The 22196-nt window shown below is 45.5% G+C and overlaps 1 protein-coding gene across 13 annotated transcripts in view; it reads right to left on the bottom strand.

Annotated features, from left to right (window-relative positions):
* The window catches only part of NRXN2 (neurexin 2), a 2907124-nt gene that overhangs the window by 1186914 nt on the left and 1698014 nt on the right, over window positions 1-22196 (bottom strand). For all 13 annotated transcript variants that reach the window (XM_040327841.1, XM_040327834.1, XM_040327835.1 and 10 more), the window contains one exon: window positions 18806-19009. In XM_040327841.1, the coding sequence (XP_040183775.1) occupies window positions 18806-19009 (204 nt within the window). The remainder of the gene's footprint in view (window positions 1-18805; window positions 19010-22196) is intronic.

Raw genomic sequence — 22196 nt, forward strand, 5'->3', positions numbered from 1 at the left:
TGGCCTACGCGGACTACCGTAAACCCTTCCGGGTGTACACCGATGCCAGCCTTCAAGGATTGGGGGCTGTGCTTGCTCAGGAGCAAGATGGAACTGAGAGGGTCATCGCTTATGCAAGTCGGAGCTTGCGCCCTACCGAACGTAATCCAGTCAACTACAGCTCTTTTAAACTGGAGTTGTTAGCGGTAGTCTGGGCCGTCACCGAAAAGTTTGCTGAGTACTTGGTGAGTGGCCGGGTGGACATATATACTGACAACAATCCTCTCGCCTACCTGGAGACGGCGAAACTGGGCGCCTTGGAACAACGCTGGGTGGCACGATTGGCCCGGTTCAGCTATACCATTCACTACAAACCAGGGCGCTCCAATGGTAATGCTGATGCCCTCTCTCGATTTCCCTTTGACCGGCCTCAGGATGATCTAGATCAACAACTCGAGGGGGAGGAGGTCGTTCCCTCTGGGGTCAACACGCAGGAGCAACTGGCTTCAACAACTCTGCAAAGTAATGAGGGCCTACCAGGAGGGTCAGAAATTCACACTCCTCGAGAATGGTTGCAACTGCAGCGGAACGATCCTGACCTGGATCAGCTCATTAGATACTGGGACAGGAATCAGAAGCCAGATTCCAGGGAGCGAAGAAAGCTCTCACCGACGTTGTGCCAGCTGCTAAAACAGTGGGATCGGCTGGAAAGATATAATGGACTCTTATACCGACAAGCACGGGTGCCTGGAGAGTCGCAAGTTATTCATCAGCTGGTTATCCCTCAATCGGAGGCCTTGGAGGTTTGTCGAATATTTCACCGGATTGGAGGACACTTCTGTGCGGAACGGACAGAGGCCCTTATTCGTAAGTACATATTTTGTCCGGGACTGTCTAAGTGGGTGCAAAGGGCATGTCAGGAGTGTCAGAGTTGTGCCATCCACAAGGGCAGAACAGAGCAAACTACCCCTCTGGTGGTGAGGACGGGAGAACCCTTTGAATTGCTGACCATGGACTTCCTGACAGTGGCTGACACATCGTCAGGGTATCGCTATGCCTTGGTATTTGTGGACCACTTCTCTAAGTTTGCCATCGTAGTGCCAACTAAAGATCAGACAGCCACCACTACGGCTAAACTGTTCTGGACCTATGTAGTCCAGCCCTATGGGTGCCCCAAAAGGATTCTGTTGGACCAAGGGCCGAACTTTGAGTCTAAGGTGTTTTCTGAACTGTGTCGTCTTAGTGGTATTGGGAAGTCGCATACTACTCCTTACCACCCCCAAGGAAATGGGGCCTGTGAACGTTTTAATCGCACCTTGTTGGGATTAATTCGCACCTTAAAGCAGGAACATCGAGAACGTTGGCCGCAGTATGTGATATCATTTGGGCTTACAATCAGACTGTGCATAGAGCCACTGGTTATACTCCTCATTTTCTGATGTTTGGGCGTTATGGCCGGTTACCGGTGGATTTACTCCTAGAAACCCCAGAGCCTATTATGTCAAGGACCCCGGACGAGTGGGTCCAAGATCACTGGCACCGGCTGGATCAAGCCAAACAAATAGTGCTGGGAAAGCACCAGGATTTAGCCCTATGCCTATATAAGTCGACGCGGTCCGCTCAGATGCCATTTCAGCAGCAGAGCTCGTCGTGTCAACATCGAATGGAAGAGAAGAAGGAAGAAGACAGCGGAGAGAAGCCCTGCCCCCCGGAGGAGACAGAGAAGAAAGCCCTGGGCTCCGCGGAGGAGACAGGCAGAAGAGGGAACAGAGAAGAAAGCCCTGGGCTCCGCAGAGGAGACAGGCAGAAGAGGCAACAGAGAACACAGCGGAGAGAAGCCCACCCCCCGGCAGAAAACGACGAAGCCCGGATGCCCCCCCCGGATCAAAAAGAGCTTAAAAAGGGGGGGGGGCCTGGCAGAAGACCCCTCGACATTTCCCCCCAGGTGAATGGGTAGGGGTACGATGTACCCCATACTCATTCACATAGGGTGGGGGGCCCGCACCCCCATTCCTGTCCGGCCAGACTGCGTGCTTGGATAAGGGTTTGGTCTGGATCTTGGGGGAACCCCACGCTGTTTTTTTCAGCGTAGGTTAACCCCTTATGATACAGACCAAGCCGAAGGGCCTGATGTGCCACTGCAGGGGAACCCACGCCGTTTTTTTAATTAAAATTTGGTGTGGAGTTCCCCTTTAGCGTCCCCTCTCGCCCCTGGTCCCAGAGCAATAATCGGGAGTTGTGTGTGTAAACACACAGCTCCCGGTCCTGTCAGGGGGACAAATGCATGATCGTCATAGTGATCTGTCATTTCCCCTAGTCCCACCCCCCCTTCAGTTAGAACACACACAGGGAACATAATTAACCCCTTGCTCGCCCGCTAGTGTTAACCCCTTCCCTGCCAGTGGCATTTTTATAGTAATCAATGCATTTTTATAGCACTCCTCGCTACAAAAATGCCAATGGTCCCAAAAATGTGTCCGATGTGTCCGCCATAATGTCGCAGTACCGATAAAATCCGCTGATCACCGCCATTACTAGTAAAAAAAAATAATAAAAATGCATTAAAATTAACCCCTTTTTTGTAGACGCTATAACTTTTGCGCATTTTGCAATTTTTTTTATAACCAAAAATATGTAGAAAAATAGGTATCGGCCTAAACTGAGGGAAAAAATGTTTTTTTTATAGATTTTTGGGGGATATTTATTATAGCAAAAAGTAAAAAATATTCTTTTTTTTTTTTTAAATTGTCGCTCTATTTTTGTTTATAGCGCAAACAATTAAAAGGTGATCAAATACCACCAAAAGAAAGCTCTATTTGTGGTAAAAAAAGGACGTCAATTTTGTTTGGGAGCCACGTCGCACGACCGCGCAATTGTCAGTTAAAACGACACAGTGCCGAATCGCAAAAAGTGGCCCGGTCATTGACCAGCAAGTGGTTACAAAATAACAAAACAGTAAAGTAAGCCCAATTTATTGTGATAATGTGAAAGATGTTACACCGAGTAAATAGATACCTAACTTGTCACGCTTTAATATTGCACACACTCATGGAATGGCGCCAAACTTCAGGACTTTAAAATCTCCATAGGCAACGCTTGTTTTTTTTAACAGGTTACCAGTTTAGAGTTACAGATGAGGTCTAGTGCTAAAAGTATTGCTCTCGCTCTAACGCACGCATTAATACCTCACATGTGTTGTTTGAACAGCGTTTACATATGTGGGCGGGACTTGCATACTTACTTCTGAGTGTGAGCTACTAGGGACAGGGGCTTTTTTAATTACTATTATTATTATTATTATTTTTTTACGTAATAATTCAATAAGACCTCACATCTTGTCCTTCAGGCTGGAAAGCATGCGATCGGGAAAAAAAATAAACACAGATCTCATGCTTTCAGCCACAATTGCAGCTTAGTTTGTTTCTGCCTCTGCATTTCTTGTGAACTGAGCATGCCCAGGGACTTAGAATTTTTGATGTTGCTTTTTGTGTCTCATAGAGCGTGTTTTTTGGGTTAGTAATTTAAGGAGATAGTTAACAGGTGTACCCACTTACAAGCCTACCCAATGTAGAGACTGAACTTTATCCATGTGTTTTCAATTGCATCATTATTAGCACACACAAGCCTATGTTATATAAAGCACATAGAGCATTTGTCAGCTGCCCTGAAAGAGGGCAGGTTGTGTGTGTGGGGCCGGCTAGCAAGAATGTCTTTGCCAAAAGATATGTTTTTGATCAAGGTTTTTTTTGGTCAATGTATGTTTTTTTTTGTACGGTGTTCACTCACTTTGATGTGTCTGTGCTGCATTATTTTGCTGAATATTTCTCAAGATGTTGTGACTAATATTTCAATCCTGTGTATGTGGCTCTATTGTGTTATTTCCAAAGCATAAACCATATGCTGTTTACTGTCTCAAATGAACCTGTTTATTTTTATTTTTTATATTTATTTTTGTTTATTGTTTTTTTTTTTTGCTTTCCTTGTTTTGTTGACCAATAAAATGACTTTCAAATTTTGAAGTTTGTTTTTTGTTACTTTTTCATGCTACAGATTTTGACAGCTAGAGCTGAATTCGGGCTGATTGGTTACAACAATCAGTTGTGATTTTTGTCTGGAAGCTCTTTTGCTGGTGTGTATGCATGAAATCTTTGCTGTCATGTTTATTCAACAGGAAAGGAAATACAGCGCGGTAAGTATTTTCTTTTTTACTGCAGTGGGCCTCAGCCAAGTACCCCTGACAGGACATGTTTTGTGGATTTATCTGTCCAATTGCTGTCCAGACTGTCTTTTAAAGCACATGTGCAAGATGAAGGAAAACCTGCAAACATGGCCTGTTGGGGGGGGGGGGGGGGTATTGGCGGACAGGCTTGAAGTGCTGATTTTCAGCACTGTGCTTAAATATAGCGCAAGGCAATCCTATTCTAATTCACCCTATCAGGGGTGCAGACATCCCCAAAAAAGGAGCAGATGATACTTATTTGCAAATGAAGAAAATTGTTTATTTAACATTGGGTGGTGTTTGTGGGGGGCCCTAACACACATTCATACATATTAGCAACGCTGTATCCTGGCCTATTGGCATGGTTATATTTTCTTAGTCCTCTCAATAAAATTATCTGAAATTTGTGCTTAAAGTAGAACTATAATTAACACTTTTTTTCTTTAATTTTGGATGGAGGAAGGGAGGGTTATAGCCCCTGTCAGTTTATTTTGTACCATCCCTGTCCAATTTTGGAGATTTGCCTTCACTTCCTGCCCCATAGCCAAACAGGAAGTGAGAGAAAAACTATGCAAATTAAGGGAATCCAGTGCCCCCCTCCCCCCCAGAACTAGTGTGTGTGTGTACCCCCCCCTGAAAATTTCTGGGCGGGTCCTAAAAAAACAGGGTGTGGCCTTGACAGGAAGGGTGGGTCATTTTTCTATTAGGAGGTGCAGAAGTTTAGTCAGGCCTAGGGCAGCACAAAACCTAAATATACTACTGCATATTAGGGCTTATTTAGACAGGATCCGATTTACAGTATGTTTTTAGATTGTGGGAGCAAACCCACGCAGGCACAGGGAGAACATGCAAACTCCAGGCAGATGGTGTCACGGGCGGAATTCGAACCAGCGACCCTTTTTGCTGCTAGGTGAAAGTACTATCCACTACACCACTGTGCTGAACGAACATGATCGCGGCTGAAAGGATGAGATCAGTGTTTTTTTTCCGATCTCATGCTTTCCAGCCTGGAGGAGAGATGTGGGGTCTTATTGACCCCGCCTCTCTCCATAAAGAGGACCTGTCACACACTAGTCCTATTACAAGGGATGTTTACATTCCTTGAAATAGGAATAAAAGTGATCCAAAAATAAAAAGGCACAAACAAATGCAAAAATAAAAATATTTGTAAAAAAAGAAAAAAAAATTAAAATGCCCCCGTCCCTAGTAGCTCGCACTCAGAAGCAAACACGCATGTAAGTCCCGCCCACATATGTAAACACCGTTCAAACCACACATGTGAGGTATTGACGCGTGCGTTAGAGCGAGAGCAATAATTTTAGCATGAGACCTCCTCTAACTCTGAACTGGTAACCTATAAAAAAAATTCAAGCGTCGCCTATGGAGATTTTTAAGTCCCGAAGTTTGGCGCCATTCCATGAGTGTGCGCAATATTAAAGCGTAACAAGTTAGGTATCTATTTACTCGGTGTAACATCATCTTTCACATTATCCCTAAAAATTGGGCTAACTGTACTGCTTTGTTATTTTTTAATTCATGAAACTGTTTGTTTTTTTGGCCCAAAAAAAAGGCGTTTGAAAAATTATTGCGCAAATACCGTTGGAAATAAAATAAAAAATTACTGCCACTTTATTCCCTAGGGTGTCTGCTAAAAAAAATATATATAATGTTTGGCGGTCCTGAGTAATTTCCCAGCAACAAAATATAATTTTTACATGAAGGAGAGAAGTGCCAGATTAGGCGCAGTATGGAAGTGGTTAAAGTGAAACAATAAAAGTGAAATATTCCTTTAAATTTCATACAGGGGGGGAGGGGGGGGGGTATAACATGCCTGTAAAGTGCATGTTTCCCGTGCTTAGAACTGTCCCTGTACAAGATGTAATTTCTGAAGTGAAAAAAAAAATTAGTATTTTTGTACCGTAAAATCCTTTTCTCTGACGTTCATGGATGGACACAGCTCCTTAAATCTTGACAAGTGGGTTATGTTCCCTGTTTACAGGAGAGGACTAGGCAGAAACATGTTAAATAATTAAATACATGTTACATTAACAGAGTTGAACAGCCCCGCCCCGGTGGGCGGTCCCTCCAGACATAACCCTCCTCACTGTAGCATGCAGCCTCAGCTCGTAACAAGCAGTACAAACCTAAAAAGGAGGGGTGAGAGCTGTGTCCGTCCATGGACGTCAGAGAAAAGGATTTTACGGTAAGTACAAAAAATCCTATATTCTCGTATCGTCCATGGACGGACACAGCTCCTTAAATCTTGACAAGTGGGACGTCCCCAAGCAGTGTCAAAAAACGAGGGGTGGGAAATATATCAGTAAAACCAATTTTAACTTCACCCCAAAACAAGCAGAGCTCCTCAACGGAGGAGGTGCAACTTTAAACAGCCGCCGGCAAAAACTAGCGGCTGAAAAAAACATCATAAGATGCACTCACAGCAACCATGTAAATTCTGGAAAAAGCGTGAACGGACAAGCAAGTCGCCGCCTCGCACACCTGTGAGACTGACGCATGATGTCGGGAAAAAAAAACAGGAAGCACCAATTGCCCTGGTCGAAAGTGCCGTGACTGGAAAGGGGGGTCCGCCCCTTAGGAGCATAGGTCTGTATGACTGCCTGCCTGATCCACCGAGAAATAGTGGTCGACGAGACCGCCAGGCCCTTTTGTGGACCAGACACCGACACAAAAGAGAGTCAGAAGCTCCGAAACTGAGCCATAGTAGGCCGGTATACCCGCAAAGCACATACCACGCCTAAAGTATGAAAGGCCGAAACCTCCTTCGGAAGAAGGGAAGGTCGCGGGGGCACCATCACCTAATCCTTTTGGAGGATTAAGCATAGCGGCTTGCAAGACAAGACCGCCAACTCAGAAACCCCTCTAACAGAGTTAAAGGCCACTAAAGGGGCCACCTTCTGAGATAGTGTCAAGAGAAAATCTCTCTGTTTCCAAAGGAAGGTTCCTGAAGAACCGAGAGCACCAGAGTCAAAACTCATAGGGGAAGAGATGGGCCAAGAGGGGAAAGTATATGACAAACCCCCTGCACACAAAAAAGGGGACCCACCAGTGAACGTGCTGCAAAAAGGCCACTGAAAGAACACAGCCAAGGCTGAAATCTGCCCCCAAACGGTGCTTTAAGCAATTTTTGGATCCACTCCAAGCTTTAAAAAACAGCACAACCCTGGACACAGAGTACGTCCGTGGACGTCACTCCATCCCTTCTCACCAAGAGAGGTGCGATGGTAGATCCTCCGGAAGAAGACTACGGTGCCCTCAGCATTGTTGACATGACCGAGTCAGACAGACCCCGGTCACCTAAAGTCTGGCTTCCAATAACCATGTTAAGCAAGTCAGTGACTGTACAACAGGAGGAAGTATGGGACCTTGAGACAGAGGAACCTCCTGCCCTGGCAACCGCCAGGGTACCTCCGCTACCAGGCGCCTGATATCGGCGTACCAAGGACACAGAGGTCAATCTGGAGCGATTAGAATCATCGGGATCTCCTCAGCCTCCACTCTGTGGAGCAGCCGAGGGAGCAACTACCATGGAGGAACGGTACCAGATCACTAGACCTGACCACTAACTGAGACCCTTGCGGCGGAGACGAGCGGCCAGGAGATCCATGCCCTGTGAGGCTCACTTCTTGCAAGGGAGCGAAACACCCCAAGCACAAAGACTAGTCGCCCTGGTCCAGCATATGGCGACTCCAGTAGTCCGCCTGATGGTAGACAACGCCACGGCCGTGGTGTTGTCCGGCTGAAACCAGATCGGTCGACCACGAGGAGAAACATAGCCTGATCGCCTAAAATAGTAGGACAATGAACACTAGCCAGGCCCGACCCTGGGTAGCTACCGAGACCAGACACATTCAGGGAGGTGTGGCCATAGGTCCACGCAAGTCCAGCGACTCAGGGCTGACTGGACCCCCCAGTTTTGTGAACCCCCCAGGTTCACAACCCGTGAGCTGGCATCCGTCGTAAACACCGACCACTGGAAGGAAGAAACAACTTCCCGGACCGAAGAGTCGGGGATCTCTGTCACCAACTCAGAGAGACTGACTAGGTGGCGCACCGGAATCTGATGATTTCAGAGACAAGAGATTTTTACCACCTGGACAGTATTTCCCCTGGAAAACCAGGGTGTGGAACTGGGCATACAGTATTGCCTTGAAGGAGGCTACCCACAGGCCCCGAACCAGCAGGCGCCCGGAGAGAAGACCGATTGCATGATGCCAATACCTTCACCGCAGACTGAAGAGTCTGAAATTTCTCCAGGGGAAGGAGGACCTTTGCCACCGAGGAGTCTGGATCAACACTAGATACTCCAACGCTGAGTCGGAACCTAGCATGCCCAGGATTTGAACCCTGGGTCACACACATGGAGGGCAGGCTTGCTGCCACTGAGCTACACCTTCTGGCCTAAATGTTTAACACCCACCCAAATCTTCGGAGGGTCTGAATGGGAATAACCCATCCACTAGGTCGGAGACAGAAGCTGCTCTCAGAAGAAAGTCGTCCAAGTAGCCAATGAGGCAAAGCCTTGCTGTCCCAACAAAGTTAGGATAAGTACAAGCTCCTAGATAAAAACCCATGGTGCTGACGCCAGATCAAAAGGGAGGGCCACAGGGCCACGTGTCCCCTCTCTCATCACGAAGCACAGAAAAAAACACTGTGACATGCGCAAAACGGGACATGCATGTATGCGTCCCTGATGACCGAGGACGTCAGGGCATCCCCTGGATGGAGCACAGCTACCACCGAACAAATAGATTCCATGCGGAACTACCAGACGTTCACAAAGGTATTTAGGGCCTGAGGCCCATAGAAAACCCCAAAACTCTCGCCCTGCAGGAAAGGTAAAATTACCCCGCAGCTTAGCAAATCCCACACTGCCCAAGGCAGACCGACGGGCCGGGAGAGGAAGACACAAGGAAAGAACTTTGTTCTGTGGATAGGAGAAAACCCTATCTAGTACTCCGAAGAGACCACTTTGCAGACCCACTGGTCGGAGAGCAGGGAGGTTTCACCGAATTGTGAACCCGCAAGCCGCCCCTCCCACCTAGAGACAGGGAGGGAAGGCTACATACATTGGCAGGATTTGGGTGTCGGTGTGATCGGCTAACGCACCCAGGGACGGATTAGTCCCCCAGCTGGGCCCTTGACGGCCTGGGAGGGTTGCCCCTAAACAATAAACACACATAGTCTTTATGTATATTATGTAGGTGTATGCACACATGCCTTTGGAGGAAACCAGAGTACCCGGAGGAAACCCACGCAGACACAGGGAGCGACAATGCACCTCCAGGCAGAGTGGCGTCAGTGTCCGAATTCGAACCAATGACTCTCTTGCTGCCAAGTAATGGAGTTAGGCACTACACCACCGTGTGCATAAAACCATTCTGAAACCGAAGCCCTGGATAACAAGGGCGCAGCATACAATGAAGCATCACAGACCTATATGAGGCCGTGGACCAGCTGGTCCGCTAGCCTAATACCTCAGGAGAGAGTCGGTGCTCCTCCACTGTCTGGTGCAAAATGCTCACTCCATGAGTTGTATACAGCACTAGGGGTCAGGACTACTCCAAGATGGCCACCGAGCGTTCAGAACAGGAAAATAGCCGGCGCAATGTAAGCTGCGCCATATCACGGCTATGACAAAATAGCCGCCAATGGGAGTTTTCAATGAAATTGAAAAACCTCCCAAAAAATGGTGCCAGCGCCGACTGAGACTCCAGAGTAGTGGCCACAATAGGCCGCAAGCCAGAACTTAGCATGGTAAACATGGAACGGGTCAGTACTTCTATCAGTCAGATCCATAAAAGCGGGGGTTCCCGCACGGCAGTGAGGGACTACAAAAGCCCTCAGTGGCTTTTCTCATTCCGCATCTCAGAAATTATCAAAGAAGGGCACAGAAGGAAAAAACCTACACAGCAGTCTGATTTGTGTGATCCAAAAAAGACTGAGCCCTCGGCGGAAACCCAGCTGCACTATGCAGCTTAGGAGAGTCCCTTGCAGCAGTAAAAAACGCACCCATAAATGCCTTATTCTACTTTTTTTTTTTTACTAGGTACCTGGTCCATGGCTTTATAACAGAGCATTCCCCAGGGGATAACGGGGGAAGGGGGCACTCTTTTACCGCCCTGCCCGCAGTCCACCCCCACCCTGGCACAAACGTGTCCAGGACTAACAATAAAAACTCTGTGGGAATCCCAGGTGCTAACACCTACTGTCACCACCAGCATGTTGGGAAGGACCCAGATACTGACTCCAAATATTAATTAATTTTTACATAGTGTGTATTATAATATGCACACCTGTCCTTACAAATAGACAAAAGCTCCTAGAGCCCTATTCAGGGCCTCTCACCCACTTGCTGCGCTGACCAGGGTGAACCAGGGGATTCACCTCAGGAGGAGACTGCCCAGCGCTGCCGTCCGCTCTCAGCACACAGCGTGAGAGGAAAAGAAAGGGACCTGTGTTTAAACAGGAAAAGCATCCTAGGGCTTTTTAATTTAAGGATAAGACACGGGCTACAGCATAAAAAGCAAAACCTTTAGGCCCCATGCACATGAGAAGCAAATGCAAACACATGTAAACTCAAGTTTTCAAAGGCAAAAACCGGCGTTTAAAACGCCCATTTTTGCCACGAATTTTGCAGCGTTTTGCCATGTTTAGCTGTGTTTTACCGCGTTTGTGGCTATCAGCGTTCATAACAAAGACATTATAGACCCTCCCAAAGCTTTGAAACGCAAAAACGTTTGCGTCTGAACCCAAAATTTTGCGTCTGAAAAAACAAGCCTAAACCCAACTGCTTTAAAACACAAAAAAACGTGAATGTGTGCATGGACACATAGGATAACATTAAATGTGTGCAGGGGCAGTTGAAAAAAATGCCCAAATGCCTCTGAACTCGAGTTTACCAGCCTCTCGTGTGTATGGGACCTTACAGGTGTCACCAATCAGTCAGAGTCCAACTACTCGCTGAAGTATAATCATAAACATCTGTGCTCATCACATGGCTTTTTACCTCACAGGAAAGCCCAATACAAAAAAGAAAAACACACAGGCCAGATAACACAGTCCCCTCAGGAAGGCCCCCTCCCCCTGACAGCGGCAATGTTAGCAATGCAGCAAGGGAAAAAGGAGCAGGGAAGGGAGGGGACCCCCGAACCCCAGGAATGCCCAGCCGCCCAATCGAGGACTCGCTGACGCATTCCTGACAGAACTACAACCGAAATGGAGGTAGGTGACGGACCGGGCTACTGTGAGTGAGACAACACTACAGCCCAGTCATATGTGGACCTCAGAGCAAAGCTCACCGGCCACCCCAGGAGTCATGGGGTATGGCGTGGCAGACCCAGCCTCTTTGCAAAGGTGTGCCCATGCTTGCTGGTCGGACTGAGTAGACTACAAGGATCTATATTATCCAGCCTGTCTGGATTCCCTTAATTTGCATAGTTTTCCTCTCTCTTCACATGAGCGTCACACGGCGGGAACTTCAATTGGAAGCTCGTCCGCATCTTGCACAGCTTCTTCTTCTCTGGACGGTGCGCTTGAAATTGAATTCCCTGTCGTGTGTAGCTCATGTGACCCCGCCCCCCTCTGACGCACATGACTTTTTTATGAGTTTACCTGTTGCATCAGAGGGTGGTAGGGTCCCAGGAGCGGAACATGGCGGGGAATTCAATTTCAAGCGCAGCGTCCAGAAGAACAAGAAGATGCGGGACGAGAAGGCCGACGGAAGGAGAAGAAGATGGGAGAAGACGCCGGGCAAGATTCGGACGAGAAGTCCCAAGAAAGAAGCAGAGGAAGAAACTCGAATGAAAGAAGAAAAGAAGAAGCGCGGAAAGATATTAATAAAGGAATTGTCAAAAACCGGCTACTGTAATGTTTCATTGTACCCCATTACCATTTCACACAGGGGGGGGCAGGATCTGGGGGTCCCCTTTGTTAAAGGGGTCTTCCAGATTTCGATAAGCCCCCCGCCTGCAGACCCCCACAACCACCGGCCAGGGTTTTGGGGATGAGGCCCTTGTCCCCATCAACATAGGGACATCCTCCCCATGTTGAGGGAATGTGGCCTGGTACGGTTCAGGAGAGGGGGGGCCGCACTCTGTCCCCCCTCTTTTCTGCGGCCGGCCAGGTTAACATGCTCGGATAAGGGTCTGGTGTGGATTTTTGGGGGGACTCCACGCCTTTTTTTTTTAATTTGGGGTTCCCCTTAATATCCATACCAGACCTGAAGGGCCTGGTAATTGAATTTGGGGGGACCCCCACGCAATTTTTTTTTTTATGAATGAATCCTCTCAGAATTGCCGGGAGCCGACAATTCATTATTGCCGCGAGTGAATTTTAAATGTCTTTTTTTTTCAGAATGTCATTTTGTGCAGAGACAGTTCTAAGTGCGGGAAACATGCGCTATTTCACATGCTGACTTTACACCCCCCCAGGTATGAAATTTAAAGGACTATTTCACTTTTATTGTTTCACTTGAAGCATTATTAAATTCACTGCTCCCGAAAAAACGGCCGTTTTAAAAAATAAAAAAAGCATTGATACATTTCCCTGGGGCAGGACTCAGGTCCCCAAACACTTTTTAGGACAAAACTTGCATATTAATATTTAAAATGAACACTTGAATGCCGGTTCATGCGCCTAATTAAGGCTTCATCCAGCGCACTAATTAAGCCATGACCCGGCGCAGCGCAGTGATAATAGTAAATCAGCCCCTGTATGTGTTTACACTGCAAATACAGTATTACTGTATATATTTTTAAGTTATGACTGTATAATCGGTTGCATAAAGTAACAAGAACAATTTCAGTACCTTAAAGTAATGCTCTTGCACTTTATTTCTATGCTAAGCTATTTAGTCAAAATAACGAAAATGCTACAGGTAGAATCACCCATATTCAGAGATAATTTATGTATTCCTTTATAAAGAAAAATGCAAAAAACACAAGACAAAATATTAAAGCGGGGGTTCACCCTAAATTTTTTTTATTTTTTTTCTAACATGCCATCTAGCATACTAGCGCGAGCTACAGTATGCCTTTATTTTATTTTTTTGCGCCATACGCACTGTTTAATCCCGTAGTTAAAGCAGTTCCCGTAGTTCACCCGTACAATATACTTTTTCCCCGTTTTGTCTAGGGGAATCGGCTAGTTGTTTTAAAATATGAGCTGTACTTACGGTTTACGAGATGCATCCTCTCCGTCGCTTCCGGGTATGGGCTGCGGGACTGGGCGTTCCTATTTTGATTGACAGTCTTCCGAGAGGCTTCCGATGGTCGCATCCATCGCGTCACGATTTTCCGAAAGAAGCCGAACGTCGGTGCGCAGGAGCAGTATAGAGCCGCACCGACGTTCGGCTTCTTTCGGCTACTAGTGACGCGATGGATGCGACCGTCGGAAGCCTCTCGGAAGACTGTCAATCAAGAAGGAACGCCCGCTCCCAAAGACCCATACCCGGAAGCGACGGAGAGGATGCATCTCATAAACTGTAAGTACAGCTCATATTTTAAAACAACTAGCCGATTCCCCTAGACAAAACAAGCATTAATCTAGGGGGATTGTTTAAAAAAATAGATTAATGGGTGAACTCCCGCTTTAAGTTTCAGTCTAGTAGGCGTTCCAATGCAGAGGAGAACATGATTGACGGCTGGCTATGGCGCGTCACGCTTCACGGAAATAGCCGAAATAGGACTTGGCTCTTCACGGCGCCTGCGCAGTCAGCTCCTAGTCTGTGCGCAGGCGCCGTAAAGCGCCGTGAAGAGCCGAGTCCTACTCGGGAAGCGTGACGTGCCATAGCTGGCCGTCAATCATTGTCCCCTCTGCATAGGAACGCCCATTCCCCGCTGGGAGTCTGAAACGTATCTCCGGGATTTAACAGTGAGTAAGGCGCAAAATAAATAAATAAAGGCATACTGTAGCTCACGCTACTATGCTAGATTTCATGGTAGAAACTTGCATTTTAGGGTGAACCACCGCTTTAAATGAATGAAGTGTTTATATAAATAGAAGTTTTGTGCCACTTCTATTACAACTGTCCAAGCTAGGGGTATCTATGGCTAATAAAAGGATCATCAATTTCAATTTAGTCGAACTTTGGACATTGGAGTTTGATTTACTAAAGGCAAATACACTGTGCACTACAAGTGCACTGCAAATGAACTTGGAAGTGCATTCGCTGTAGCTATAGAGGGGCACATGCAAGGGAAAAAAACAGCATTTTTGCTTGCACATGTTTGGATGATAGAAATCAGCAGAGATTCCCCTCAGATCCACAATGACTGCACTTCCAAGTGCACTTGCTGTGTAGTGGATATGCCTTTAGTAAATTAACCCCAATGTCTGAAGTTGATAGATACCCCTTGCTTGGAGTAAATAAACCTCATTGTGTCTATTGGCACCAGTAGGAATCCATGCCCATCAGTTCTCAGGGTTTATATGTTCCCTTGACATAATGGCTGCGGTGGGAAAATGTCTGAACTTTTCTTTCCCATTTCATGGAAATGCACATTTGATTAATATATGTGTGGATTTGCATGTGCTGTTTGAAAATGAAAAAAAAAAGTGAGCTTATGTCTGCATTTCATATGCCTTATGTCCAAAGCTGTATCCTAGCCTAGGCCAACAAGGCCCAGGCCTAGGGCAGCACTTTGCAGGGGGGCAGCACGGAAAGAGTTCCCGCCGGCTTGTGCTACACTGTTAGTGTAACACAAGCTGCTTCTAATTTTGACTGTCCTATCATCCTGGACCACAAACCTTCCTCAATGTGCTATATGTTTTTTTGCTGCACCATTGGCATGGTTATATCTTCTTTTTTCCACAAAAAAGTTTTTATTAAGGAAAAGATAGTCATACATATATGCGTACAAAAATGCACAAGTACAAAAAACATGACAATACTTCTGGTAGTACAATTATGGCATAACATAAGCAAGGTAACACCGTTTATCACGGCATCAATGAGCACGTAAAGTAGAACCATGCAGTACTTAAAATAATAACACCAGGTAAATACCATAAGCCTATGGACAAACCATGGATAACCGACACTTGTGGTTCAAACAAGGGGCCTGGAGGAGGTGTTGGTCGGCTATATCGCCAGAGGGGCCAAGGGCCCTAGTTTAGAGAGCGGGAAGGAGAGAGCAAAGAAGAAGAAAAAAGGAAGAGAAAAAAAAAAAAGGGAAAAAAAGGGGAGTGGGGTGGGTCCAGGTCGTGAGAATCCTTCTGACAAGTAATTTATTGCTAGCAAGGGAAGAGGGACTTGTAAAAATCTGAGTTCCTGAAGTGTGACCAACAGGCCCACGTCGTTGTAAACTTCTGAATATGATCTTGGGCAATATAAATCAATTCCTCCATCTCCTCAATTTTGGACACCCTGGCCAGCCACTCTCTGATGGTTGGGATATCTGATGAACGCCAGTGGGTGGGGATGCAGAGTCTGGCCGTATTGACCATGTGCATGGCCAGCGATTTCTGGTAGGCGTGTCGGGAGAGGGATGTGTGGTGTAAAAGGTACTGAGCTGGGGTGTAGTCAAAGGTATAGGTGGTGACCGAGGAAATTATGGAGTGAACTTCTCTCCAGAATGGTTGGAGCAAAGGGCATTCCCACCAGATATGAATCATGGAGCCTATTGCATTTTGACACCTCCAACAGGTGTTCGGAACTGAGGGCGAGAACTTGTGTAAGCGAGCTGGGGTCCTATACCATTTTGTGATGATTTTATATCCATTTTCCTGGATAGCTACATTCATCGATCCTTTGTGAGCAAATGTATAGATGGATTCCCAGTCGTCTTCCGTAAGAGTCAGTTGTAGATCTGCTTCCCAGGAAGTATGTAGAGAATGTGTCAGGGAGGGGTCCTTGTCAGCTTGCAGAAGAGCATAAATATATGAGATTAGATGTCTCTGGGGCGTAGAGCGTGTGCATAGTGTTTCGAATGGCGTGAGACGTCTATTCCAAGGGTCGTTTGAGTTTGTGGAGGTAAGGAAGTGCGACAGCTGTCTGTATGACCAGAAGGGAAAGGCACCCGTACGAGAATCGGAGTTCAACTCATCGTAAGAACGCCGACGGCCTTTATGAAAGAAATGACAAGCCAGAACCTCCTCGTGTGGCCATTCCCTTTGCAGGAATGTTTTGGACTCTCCCGGTGGGAACTCAGGGTTCTCTCTCACAGGAGTCAGCGGACCTGGTTGTGAGGATAGGTTGAAGAGAGACATCACTTTCCTGAAGGCCAGAAGTGAGGGGAGAATGAGAGGGTGCTGTCTAATAGATAGGGGCCAGTATCTGGGCGTCAACCAAGGTAGTGTATGTGTCAAGAACTGTGAGAAGGAGTTTTCCAACATCACCCAGGGTTTCCTTTGTTTGTGAGTTTTCCAGTCGACTACTCTGGTTAGATGGCAAGCTAGGTAATATTTATATTACAATAATTGGTCAGGGAGCCCAATTCCACCCGACGTCTTAGCACAGGTCCGGCGCGAATATTTAATGCGTGGGGTTGAATTCTTACATATGAAGGCTGTGCAGGCCTTTTTGTAGGTCGCAAAAAAGGAGGGGGGTAAGTGGATTGGGATAGTTTGCATTATGTATAAAAGGCGAGGTAGGACAACCATTTTAACGAGCGCTGAACGTCCGAACCAAGATATGTTTAGTGCGGCCCACTCTTTCAGGTCTGATTGAATTTTAGTGAGGGAGGAAAGGAAATTTTTGCTATATAGATCTGTTAACTTCCTAGTGATTTGGATTCCCAAGTAGGTAATGGCCTCAGCTTTCCACTGGAAAGGGAAGGAGTCCTGACAGTGAGAGACGTCTTGGGGGGACAGTGTCACATTGAGCGCATGAGACTTTGTGTAATATATTTTAAGATTGGACAGTGTCCCGAAGTGATTAATGTCTTTCAGTAGGTTAGGTAAAGAGATTCGGGGGGCTTGCAAGGATAATAGTATGTCGTCGGCAAAGGCTGCGACTTTAAATTCTCTGCGTTCAAAAGGGATGCCCTTGATGTCAGTATTGTCACGTATTCTGTTCAATAGGGGTTCTAATGTTAGGACAAAGATCAAGGGGGACAACGGACAGCCCTGACGCGTGCCGTTGCTAATAGAGAAGGCGTCCGACAGGAGGCCGTTAGCCTTCACCTTGGCTGAGGGATTAGAATACAGAGCATCAATATGCGCAAACATGCGGGGAAGGAGGCCAATGCTCCTCAGTACATGTAATCCCAGGCCACCCTGTCGAATGCCTTCTCGGCATCAAGGGAGAGTAGGAACCCCTTGGTGCCCGACGAGGTGAGCCAGTGGTGTAGATTTAGGGTGCGGATGGTGTTGTCCCTGGCTTCCCTGCCAGGGACAAAACCTACTTGATCGGGTAGAACAAGGCCCGGAATCAGTGACAACAACCTGTTTGCTAGGATTTTGGAGTAGAGTTTAATATCCACATTAAGCAAGGATATTGGCCTGTAATTCGAAACTAGTAAAGGGTCCTTACCATCTTTCGGGATAACAGCTATATGGGCTTCTAACATTCTTCCTAATGACACGTGGGGATTTGCGAATGAGTTAAATGTCCGCAGCATCTGAGGGGCAAGGTCGTCTTGGAAGCATTTATAATAGGTTATATCTTCTTAGTCCTGTCCATAAAATTATCAGAAATGTGTGCTTAAAATAGAACCATAGGCAACACTTTTTTCTTTCATTTTGGATAGAGTAAGGGAGGGTTATAGCCCTTGTCAGTTTATTTTTTACAATCCCTGTCCCATTGCAGAGTTTTTCCTTCACATCCTGCCCTATTCTGTTCTCTATTCGCTTGCATGTGCCGAGTGTCCACCTCCGGACTTTCTGGATACTACCCATGGTCATCATTGGTTGCTATTTGGTACCATCTTCCATCATTTACCTTACATCGCATATACAGTGGAAACCCTCAGAGGTCTACCTTTCTATCTACCATACAAGCTGCTTTGGAACCGGGATACTGTTACCCTTTAAGCCTTTATGACCTACTAAGTATATGCTTTTTTAGGTCCACTCTCTCTGGTAAGCCTCCAATTTATACCTTGGTGGTGGATCTACTAGCAATTCTCACCTCTACTTTCCACAACATGTCACTTCTGTTTTGGATCTCTTTGGATTTTGAACTTTACTAAGATTGCAATTATATACCATTTATTATGGACTTTTGAGCACCTTGGTGTTATCACTTTATGATTATAAGATTTATTTTTTATAGTCTCTTTTGTTTTGACACATATATTTAGCGCTACACTTTCTGTTTTCCACATCCTGCCCTATAGCCAAACAGGAAGTGAGAGGAAAACTATGCAAATTAAGGGAATCCATTGCCCCCCCAAGGCCCTTAGAAAAGTGTCCTCACTCGAAAATTTCAGGGCGGGTCTTAAAAAGAAAGGGATGGGTCATATTATAAATTAGAGGGTTCACGAGTTTAGTCAGGCCTAGGGCAGCACAAAACCTAAATACACTACTGCTTATGTCTGTGGCTAGCTAAAAACACTATTTTAAATTCTGTTTTTGTTTCTGTGATTACTGCCACTGGTTTGGTTAAGTCATTTTATTTTTTTAGCAAAGGAAGCCTTCAGTTTTTACCTAGGTTTACAGTGAGCTTCACTTTTCCTCCATCAAGTTCTAGTCGCAGAGTGTCTGCCGACTCTTTAGAAGTGGTGGCCAAAAGAAGCCCATATGCTCGTTGAGACATGAAACGTAAGGAAACATCTTCTGCTTCTGTGTGGGCGACTCCAGGGAGCAGAACCTTAAGGTACATACTGCCATCATAGCTCAGAACTGCTGCTTCTGTAAAGGACAACACAATTGGAACAGAATAAATCAATAAAAGTAGTAACATAATAAATTAATGGGCAAAGTACTTTTTAAAACAAACTGTTATTTTATCGTTACATTGTTTATCATTTTTAGACACTAATGCCGCATACACACCATCACTTTATGTGATGAAAAAAAACGACACTTTCTGTGAAGTAAAAAATGACGTTTTTGAAACTTCAATTTTCAAAGACGAAGTTGCCTACACACCATCGTTTTTCTCACAATGTTCTTGCAAAGTGAGGTTACGTTCCACCACGTTTTACCATTGAAGCTTGCTTCATAAGTAGCTTCTGGGCATGCATGGATGAAAAAACGTCTTAGAAAACAACGTTTTTTGCTACACACGGTCAATTTCTGTGACGTAAAAAGTGCACTTTTGAAAAACGACACATAAAATTGAAGCATGCTTGAATTTTTTTTGGTCGTTTTTTACAAGACATAAAATGACGTTTTCCCCCACACACAGTCAATTAAAGTGACGTTTTTGAAAACGTCATTTTTTTCCATCACATAAAGTGATGGTGTGTACGCGGCATAACTATCATGCATGATATTTAATTATATTTTTAATACCATCTAATGATGATGCCGTGCTATAATGCTGGTGTTTCTCTTTCTGAAACTATCAAGGCAAATTCTTCTACATTTACCAGTAGGGATTTTAGTTGTGATAAAATAGGCACCTCTGGGTGCATTCTGCATCAGATAATCACATAAAAACCTATGAGGCGAGTAGTCATTGGTGGTTAACTTCTGTTCCACATACCTTCCTATTAGTGGGTCCAAAGAATATTTTCAATGCACACTTTCCTTAAAATAGCTGTATGGTCAGTGGGTCACTGGTTGAAGACCACAAATACCACAGAACATATATGGTGCCAGCCCACTTAGGACCTCAGTAAAAGCGTCCATGTTATATATTAAACTATTGCATTACAGTGATGTTTCAGGGCCTCGAAGGACCCCTTCTTCAGACATGTGCAGGGGTAGCGCTAGGGGGGTTCTTGGGTGTACTATAGCAACCTCAAAAATTGTGCTAACACCTCAGTCTCTGCTACCATATCTGTCATTGGGGGATGCTTTCGCCTTTAACGCTCTCCCCTGGCTGCAGTGTCCCTCTTCTGCCACACCACAGGATTGTGAGGCTGGCAGCCAATGGGAACACTATCTCTCAGTTGTGCAGCATCTCCCTGGGAAGTGGGCACACTGCACACTGTCTTTCCTCACGGCGTATGCTTCACTGGCTGTTCCCACTGCATACTGCCCAATGACTGTCCTCACCACATACTGCACACTGCCCACTGCATAGTGATCGCTGACCTTAGTAGTTGGGTCCTTCCTTCTACAACTTCTTGTAGTCAACTGTCTTGTAAAACTTGTGCTGGTAGTTGGGGCCCTGCTTATTCCAGGGGTCTGGGTTATTCATATTGTCCCAAAAAACTTCAGCACTGGCTGTTGTCACTGCATATACAGCTTACCGACTATTCTTACTGCATTCTGCTCACTGACTATCCTCAATACATACTGTGCACTGGCTGCCCCCACTGCATACTGTTCACTGAATATCCTCCCTGCATACTGCCCACTGGCTGTCCCCACTGTATACTGCTCACTGGCTGTGCTCACTGCATACTGCCCACTGACTGTCCCCACTGCATACTGCCCACTGACTGTCCCCACTTGCATACTGCCCACGGACTGTCCCCAAAATACATACTGCTTATCAATACATTTGGAAAGCACAACAATTAAATTGCCAAATGGTAAAATGTATAAATCAATTTTTTTTTGCCACTTGTCAGTCGATTGGTGTTGTGTACTATATGGAATGCCAATGTGGCATGTTCTACATTGGAAAAACCAAGAGGCCATTTTCCCACAGAATTAGGGACAGTGTCGGTCTGGTTAATGCCAAGAAATTTGAAAGCCCCATAAGCTGCCATATGGGGCTCTGTCACCAATTCGACAGCACTAAAATAATTTTTTTTTGCTTTGGAGCATATTCCTATCAATGAAAGGGGAGGGGATGTAGATAAGTTACTTCTACAACGAGAAACAAAATGGATTTTTAATTTGTCTGCTACTAAACATTCAGGGCTGAATGATTCTCTCAGTTTCAAACCATTTCTATGAGTTTGATTCTGTTTAATCGACAAGGAGTCTGTCAGTTGTCTATTTTTTCAATGATGGAAAAGGGGTTACTTGTGTGCTACTCTGTGTGAAAAGTAAGGCAATATAAAGCAAATGTATATAGCTGCTGAACTCCTAAAGTGTCATCAGCACCGGTGTAAGTATTACTATAAGCAAAATGGAGCAGCCCTATATATTATTATAGTAATAAAGATGAAATAAAATATTATATCTCCTCAAAAACAACTCATTAAAGTACAGTATATAAAAAATTATCAAAGTGCAAAATGCTTATATAACAATATATTCAATTGATTCAGTGCCCAAAAAATTGTTAATGATGAATAAAGTGCAAATGCAATAAAGTAAAATTCAAAAAAAGGATTCAGTTAATTCAGTACAAGAATACACAGTATATAAAAATAAACAAAAAAAAGTCTAAAAAAATGTGCAAAGAGTGCAGAAAAAAGTGTCCAGGTATAAAAAGATTTAAAACATGAACATCATCAGAATAGTGGACCCCTTTAATAATCCTTAACCAGTGTGCTCCAGCCATTCAACTTGAACCGAGACCACAATAGGTCTCACTGCACACTGACTGTTCTCACGCCATACTGCTTACTGACTGTCTATACTCCATGCTGCTTACTAACTGTCCTCACTGAATACTGCTTAATGACTTTCTTCACTACATACTTCTACATACTTCTCACCAGGGCTGGACTGGGACAAAAATTCGGCCCTGGACTTCATCCAGACCGGCCCACTTTAATTCAATAAAATGCTGCCCCCACCCCCCCGAAAAATCACGCCCACCAAAAGGACCCTACATCCATTATTGTATATCATGAGAGGGTGAGAGAGAGGGGAATGAGAGAGGGAGGGAGGGTTGAGGGAAAGGGGGTGAGTGTAAGAAAAAGAGAGTGAGTGTAAAAGAGAGGGGGTGAGTGTAGGACCCTGAGGCGTTTTTTAGGCACTTTTGGGTGCCTGTAAAGCGACTGAAAAACGCTTCCGCTGCAGTCCC

Source organism: Rana temporaria, chromosome 11 (assembly GCF_905171775.1).
Source record: "Rana temporaria chromosome 11, aRanTem1.1, whole genome shotgun sequence".
NCBI lineage: Eukaryota > Metazoa > Chordata > Amphibia > Anura > Ranidae > Rana > Rana temporaria.